Source organism: Hipposideros armiger, unplaced genomic scaffold (genome assembly GCF_001890085.2).
Source record: "Hipposideros armiger isolate ML-2016 unplaced genomic scaffold, ASM189008v1 scaffold_1378, whole genome shotgun sequence".
Taxonomy (NCBI): domain Eukaryota; kingdom Metazoa; phylum Chordata; class Mammalia; order Chiroptera; family Hipposideridae; genus Hipposideros; species Hipposideros armiger.
In genome coordinates this window covers 138,802-146,714 of record NW_017732728.1, presented here as the reverse complement: position 1 = coordinate 146,714, position 7,913 = coordinate 138,802, and the positions used below count along the sequence as shown (strand labels likewise).

Genomic DNA, 7,913 nt, shown 5'->3' with positions numbered 1-7,913 from the left:
ATTATCAAAATTATTTTTTTGAATTAAAAAAATAAATGAATATAGTAGAGGATATAAGTGGCCCAGTGATAATCAGGCCTCAGTGTGGAAATGTCTGCCATGACTATCTCTGTAATGCAGGCACTAGTGTGAGTGAGACTTTCAGCTCTGCCCTGAATATCAAGAGTCGTGGGACGATGTAAAAGCTTATCGGTCTGTTCTATAATCTAAGAAGTAAGTTCCAGTTATACAATTATCCAGAACTCAGGATGTAAAATAGTGAATACCAGGTTTTCCCAGAAAAGAGTTTTGATCTATAACAAGTGAGACTGGCATAGTAATTTCTCTACCACATGAGTCAAGTGATACTAAAATGTAAACTGGGGCCCCTATGTTTAGATTGCTTCAGACTATCAGTACACCAAATATGAAATGAAATAGGAAATAAATAATTTGACCAATAATTCAGAGACTTGTGAACTATTTCTTAATTGACTTTCTAGGGCTATCCAGAGAAAAGGTCACAGGATGTCATAGGTTGAACGTATTTCTTGTCATGACTTTCAGAATCTAAAGTTGCTATAAAGAATATTGTAGGTTAGCTACATTTTAATGAAAAAATTTTTAAAGAAAAATAAACCAAATAAAAAAATAACATCAACAATATAGTCAGTAAAAATTTACTTTAAATGACCACACACACACAGGATAATGGAAAAACAAACAAACAGAGAGGGTACTAGCTTTAGAGGCAGAAGAAGCAGGTTTGAGTTTCAATCATACCACTGAGTGAAGGCATATGAATGACCTCTTCAAACCTGACTTTTTCAAGTGTGAAATTGAGATAACTGCACTGCCTACTTTACAAAGTGTTCTGAGAATGAAATAAACACTTGTGTGCAAAAATATTTTGTAAATAAAAAATAAAAAATTCACATATACATGTGCACACACACATTAAAAAAAGTTTTTTTTTTAAATCCTGGCAACCTCTAACCCACTTTAATTATAACTTATTTACAATTAAAATAACTAGACATCTTTTTATTTGTTTGTTTAAGAGCCAGTAAGAATTTCACAGATTCAAACATACCCTGAACTGTAAGATAGTGAAAAAATTTTTTTCTTCCTCAAAGCAAGACTATTCAAGATCCTTAAAGAGCAGAATCCATTCAAATTCAGCAACAGATGTCAAAGTTTTCCGTGAGATCTTTATGTCATTCGCTGCTGCCACACTCTAGACAAGATTTCCAGTTGGAGGGAATCCAGACACCAGCGAAGGGGTTAAGACACCAGTTAAATGTTTTCCTGCTAGAACCATACATAGAATGAAAGCCAATGTCAATGCCACCTGTGGCCTTCCCCTGCCTGTTTTGTCATCCTCCCACTCATCTTCTACACATCACGGCTATTATCCACAAGCAACAAGGTTTATCAGCAACCTCCCTCAATTCTCTTTGGGCATGACTTTAATATTGCAGGGGGCTGAAAAATATTTTCTTTCATCTTGTGAAAAATGGAGAGACTAGATTATGTGTGTATATGCATATATATAGCTCTATTTGCACCTTACCATTTACAATCTTAACCAGTAACAAATCAAAAGCAATAAGACATTAATTACCCTGTCTATCTGAGTATGTTGTCTTGATATACCCTTTTGACATATAATTTGCATTTTAACAATAATTAAACTAATCACACCCTTTGAAAAATAGTTATGCGTAACCAAATTATTATATTGTTCCAAGACTTAGACTAAATCAATCTGATTTCCTCATCTAAATCAGAAAATTCTCAACGACCTGGGAAGACACAACAGAACTATTGTACATTGGTCAGCCAAATGAGGCCTTAGTATTTTATTCAGATTTCTAACACAATTGGCACTCCAATGCAAATACTAGTTATAAATGTGAGACTATCATAACATTTTTACATACACAAGCCCTGGAGAAAGAGATATCCTACCCACCCAACATCAAAATTGGTGTTTCACATGCCTTGGGGGTGGGAGATGGGCAGGAAATTTCCAGAGAGAGTAAGAGCACACAAAATGCATATAAAGTGAACAAAACAAAAGTCCATTGACACCATGTGAAGAAAATACGAAATATTTGACATTAGTCCTCCTTTTCATTGATTCTTTCTGAGGCAGAGAAGTCTCCTGAATGGCTTTTGTAATTTAGAATTACTCAAGATGATTACCACTGAATGGCCAGAAGGATATATTCCCATTATATCCTTTACCACAAAGTAGCGCTGACTTTTGTAAGGAATCGTGAATGCCGCGTTTGCCATGAAGGCGGCAAAATAAGAAAGAAAGAAGAAAAGGAACGATACCACTGTCCTTAAGGCGTTTAGATGGACTTCCATGTTGGCATTTCTAAAACCACGTCCCTTTTGCATTCGATGAGTGTGTTTGTAGAGAGAAATGAGTATCATAAAAGTGCACATCACGAATACAGCTAGAGGAAATATGAGTGCCAAGTTGACAAAAAGCACTTCATTAATTGGCTTCATTTTGAGTGTAGTCATTCTGAGCGTGGCATTCCTGAGGGCATCGTGGTCTGTTTTAGGGAAATCTACTTCGATACTCACAGCTGCAAGGCTCAGGGAGGCCAGCAGGCTTCCCAGAAGCAGCCAAGGCATTAACTTTGAGATCCTGAATTTCAGCCAAAGAAAATAGGACTGGGTGAAGCCTGAAATCTTGAGGCAATAAAATATAGAAAGGCAGGTGGCAAACCAGAGACTGGTAGAGCTAAAAAATATCCAAATGAATATTATCACTGCACCATAAATGTTTTCCTTATAATAGAGTGGAAAGAACACAGTAAAAACAATTTGTACCATTAACAGCATCTGCAGACCAAACCTAGACATCCCTATACATGTTAAAAGGAGTTGCACTGGTGTTAGCTTTCTGCTTTGGATAAATTCAATACAATTGATGATTATAAGAAATCCATTTACTGTAATCCCTGTAATAAATTCTGCTGAAATGATGATAAAATGAGGAAGATCTGATAAAGAGGTCATGTTTCCTACCACGAATCTGAGCTTTTCCTTGTGGGTGGTGTTGAATACCTCCTCCAGATGGTCTTGCAGATAGGAACATATAACTGAGAAATATGACCTTCTGCCAACTCCCGGATCAAAAGTACAGTCTTGCACTAGGCTTTCCTCCTAAGGAAGAAAATCAGAGGGACTACTTTTCAAATCTGATGTTCTTCAAATCAAATTGAGGTAATGCAAATCTAAAGATTTGAATGGTGGTTAGGTCTCCTAATTACATCCTAGGAAAAAAAATGGCATATTGGCATTATTCAGTTTACACTCTTACTCAATTTTGCTGAAAATATGATTATAAATATGTTTTATTTCAGTTATTACTATTTCCTTTTTGTCTTTTTTTTCTTCCTAATGGTTTGTATTTTTATTTTTTTCCCTAATGGCAAATGCCACATCCTTGGAACAGACAGCTATTTCCTATTGTTGCCCCATGCATTGAACCTCAGATGTGGCCCTTTATCAGCACACTTTTTTCCTAATAATAATTCCAATATACTTTAATAAATTTTTCCCTTCCTACTGCCCACTCTTCCAAAGCCCCACCAAAGGGAATTTCTTCTCTTGACTTGAAAATCATTTCCTGAGAACTCACATTGTATAAGAATCCTTCATTCCCCTAAGTGACCTCTTAGATCTTCAAAGCCTTCTTGGTAGAATTCTGACCCAATAGTTAGCAAACCACAGTAATAAAAGCAGTGCATAATTAATCCACATGTTGACATCATCTAATACTCATGCTGAAAGGCATCATTTCTAAAGGGTAAACAAAATTCTAACCACCAGCAGAGGGCATAATGACCTATGTGTTAAAATGAACTTTTATTACAGAGAAATGTTCACATAGCCTTGTGGAAATTTAGTTACATCACCGATAAAATGTAAATAAATCATTACTACTTTATAGATAAGATATGGTGCTCAAAGTACTTAGCTAAGTGGCTAGGTAATGCTAAGCACTCAACAAATATTAACTACTGCTAATACTATCAAATGTCTGTCTTCATAATGTGTTTACCCCAGCATGAAAATAATGATTCTACTAAGAAATATTTTCAACAGATTGTTGAAATATTTTTCAATAAGAAATAAGGTTGTAGGAGTCTTGAAAATAGAAACAGCCAAGACCTAGGTTTGCCACCCACTGTCCACACCAATCATGGTTTTCAAAGCCTCCCAAAGTCATCCATAGAATGCATTTCCACTAGCCCATGAAAGCCAATGTCAGTGCTCCCTGTGTGGCCTTCCCATGCCTGCATCATCACCCTCCCACTCATCTTCTATACAAGATTTATCCCATCTGATTTCTTCTAAACTACTGGTTTTATGACCCACACTGGCATATATATATCTCGAATGATGGCATATAAAGGAATTGATTACTAAATTTTAAAATACTGTAGACCACTACAGAATCTGGTTCTTGAAATAAAAGTTCAATTAATCATAGTGTTTTATTTTCCAAAAATTACGTTTTAATTAATATTTTGTCATGATTTTGTTTCTCTGAATGAGCTTCTTGAATTAAAGATTCTGGACCAAATGATGGACAAAAATTTGGCATATACATAACCAGCCAGATTATATTTACATGACAATTTATTAACTGTGTAATGTTAGACTAAAAATCTTGGAGGGTATACTGACAACTGGGTTTTTTTTTTTAATTATGATAGATGTTCATTGCTTTTTGCCTATACTGTTGCAAAGGATATGACAGCATGTCCAAAATATATCCTATTCTAGTGCAGCAATATGGATCTTTTTATATTTCAAATATCTTCACCATGATAACCAATATTTGGGGAGACAACAATCATATTATCTTCTTCATTCCCCATTATTCCTTTGCTATGGTCCTTTCTTTCAATTTTCCATAGTAAACTAGGATAATAAAAGATGGGCCAATATATGGAAACTCTTGATAGCCAAAAAAATCAACAAATTTCTTATAATCAAGATTAATTTCTCTGAAAATTATATTTTATAGAAAGCCCATATTTTTATGAAATTGCAGGTTTATAACAGCTACCTCAGAATGTGCATATGCTATGGATACATAAAACCTTAAAAAATATGAAATCATACAAGGTATTTTATAAGCAGTTATTTTGAATCTCATTTCTTAGATGAAAACATAATTTATAAACTGGAATCTATCCTCATGGAGTGTCCAAGTACTTTAAATTCTTTTGTTGTGTTGGTTTCAAACAACCTTGTATTTGTCACACGCATACAGGTGCAGCTGGTAGCATGGTCTATGGGTTATATGATTTTGCTATGAGATTTGAATTTATTAAGGATTGATTTCATTCTGAAATCCTGGATCCCAGCTCTCATTTGCATCCCTAAACACATCAGTTAACAGAAGAGAAAGCTTGAATTTTCCAAGAACTATTCTGAAGGTGTAATTGACATTCAGCTGTAATTTACCTGGTTTGTATTTGCATTTGTGATTTTCCTGTCATACATGGACTGTTTTGCATTTGCCCTTATTGCATCCCATTTTGGAAAGAGAATTTTAGTGAAGGGCTCTGTCTCAGATCTGGGGAAAGTTAATGGAGAATGAGACAGTCTTGAAGTTAATAATGCATAGGCTTATTTAGAGATATGGAAAACACAGTGGCCAAATGGAGAGATAGCTTCAAATTAAACACTCTCTGAGAGATTTACTAAAAAATTAATTTATTTTTAAAAGGAAGTAATATCTACCAAGAGACATTCGATATTTATAATTCATTAAGCAAATTTCAGTTTACTCAACTTCCAATCAATATATGTTCTTCTAAATGTTCACGTGAACCTTGAAAACTGGGGTACCTCCAGTGGAGTTTTTTGTTTGTTTGTTTTGTTTTTATTTTGAACAATGTGGTTAGAGCCACCTGATTCTAAGATGATGTTCATAAATTGCTCTTAAAATTAGGATGAACTTTAAATATTGGTATTATGACCAGATGTTTTCCATGTACAGAGATCAGTTTATGCAGTTGTCACTGGTTCTAACAGTACAAATGTCTGAATTTTTAAAAGAAATACATTAAATAGCTACTATTTTCCAGTGCTTCGGTGCTTTATAAGTCTCTAAGGAGGCTGAAGCTTGTTGTCATTGTTTCAGTTGAAAATCTTTTAGTTTGCAATTTTTCCACCCCCATTGCTTTGGTATTGAAGTTTTGCTGAGGACTGGCTCGAAAGCAAATAAATCTGTTATTGGTCTAAATTAATCCATCAGATTGGCCTATTTCTGTGAAAAAAAAACCCTCAAAATATTTTTTGGCCTTCTGTCAAGAACTAACTCAAAATTTCACTTACAGTCTGTCTTGTTGTCATTAGATGGTCCGAGGAAGTGAAAGGAGGAGTCTACGAGGTTTTAAAAAATCCTTCATTCACAACATTGGCAGTATTTGGGCCACTGTCTTCTTGCTGAAACCAAACTCCAGTCCCTGGAGAAACAATGTTTTAAAGTCCATGCAATATGTGTTTATGTCTTTTTATGTTCAATGTAGTTTTTCTTTTATGTTGGGTTGATTTCAGTATTTTAATAGATTGTCTATATGGGTTTGAGACTGAAGAGCATTTTTAAAATTTAGTTTCTGAGTTCCCTCCCCAAGTTTCTATATTATTATAAGCATTAGGTGAGGAAAGGAGAATTCAAACAGAGTATCAGACTCATAACCCTAGAGGCCAAAATTGTCTCCACATGTGTTACATTGCATTCATGAGTTAGTCTCTGAAAAAAAAAAAGTAGACATTAAATTAAATAATAGAAATTAAGGAAATTTGTTAATTACATTCATATTTGACAATAATACATCAGTTGATTTTGCATAATATTAACAAACATTTTATTGTAGGCATTGTTTTACATATTTATTATTATTTAATACCTACTGAAAAAAATATGGAATTATCTCATTTGATGGACAAAATAAAGTTCAAAGACTGAAGCTTCAGGATAATGTAAAAAAAGATTTTAATACAATATACCTTTGTCTGGAGCCCAATACACTATGATATATTCAGATTGGAATCTTTTGATTCACCAAAATTGCTAGAAAGCACACGAAAAACCAACTGGAGTATCACATTTTTTTTTTTAAGATTTTTTATTGTGGAATTGTGGGGATGGGAACAGCGCTGGGGAATTGGGGGAAGGGGAACAGACAAGTTTCTGTCGTTTTGTTCTGCAGTCTAGTTGTGGAGGATGTTGCATCACTGGCTCAAGTTGGCACCATCATTGCGCTCTTCCTGGGCGAGGCTGCTCACGGTGGCTGCTGGACGCTCACGCTGGCTGCTGGCTACACACGGTAGCCCATGGCAAACCATTGCAGCAGGGGCTGCAGCCTACGCCGTCGCCGGCGACTCATGGCAGCCCAGCTCCAGGTTGAGCTGTTGTTCAGCATCTTAGCTATGGAGGGTAGTGTCACTGGCCCTCATATGTGGGATCTGAACCAGGGCCCTCTGGCATCCCAAACCAGTTCTTAACCATCGTGCCACTCGGCCGGCCCGAGAATCACATTTTAATAGCTGTAATCTTTCCTTTTCTGTAGACATGAATAGGAAAAAGTTAAATATAATCCACTTGTTTAGGAGCATTGGTAGAGTGATGAAGTCATGGAGACCCTGTACTATTAGCATATCTGACTGGATCTGGAAGCCATGGACTTAGGTAGCAAACAACAAATAAAACCTAGGAGTAAGCATTCAATATATACTGCTACTGAATTTGCTGTGGAAAGTGAGGCAAGTCAGTTCATTGGAAAGTTATAGAACTTCTAGGGGTCATTAAAACCTTATTGGTAGAAGAAAGGAATTCTATTCCGCCTCAACCATCCCCATTGTATAGAGAAAGACATTCTGGAATCCAA

At 35.5% G+C, this 7,913-nt stretch overlaps 1 protein-coding gene across 1 annotated transcript; it reads right to left on the bottom strand.

The window, feature by feature from the left end:
* Positions 1-2,115: 2,115 nt before the first annotated feature.
* LOC109377382 (taste receptor type 2 member 7-like) lies at positions 2,116-3,018 on the bottom strand. The gene has a single exon (XM_019633715.1). The coding sequence runs from the start codon at positions 3,016-3,018 to the stop codon at positions 2,116-2,118; it is 903 nt and encodes a 300-aa protein (XP_019489260.1).
* Positions 3,019-7,913: the final 4,895 nt, after the last annotated feature.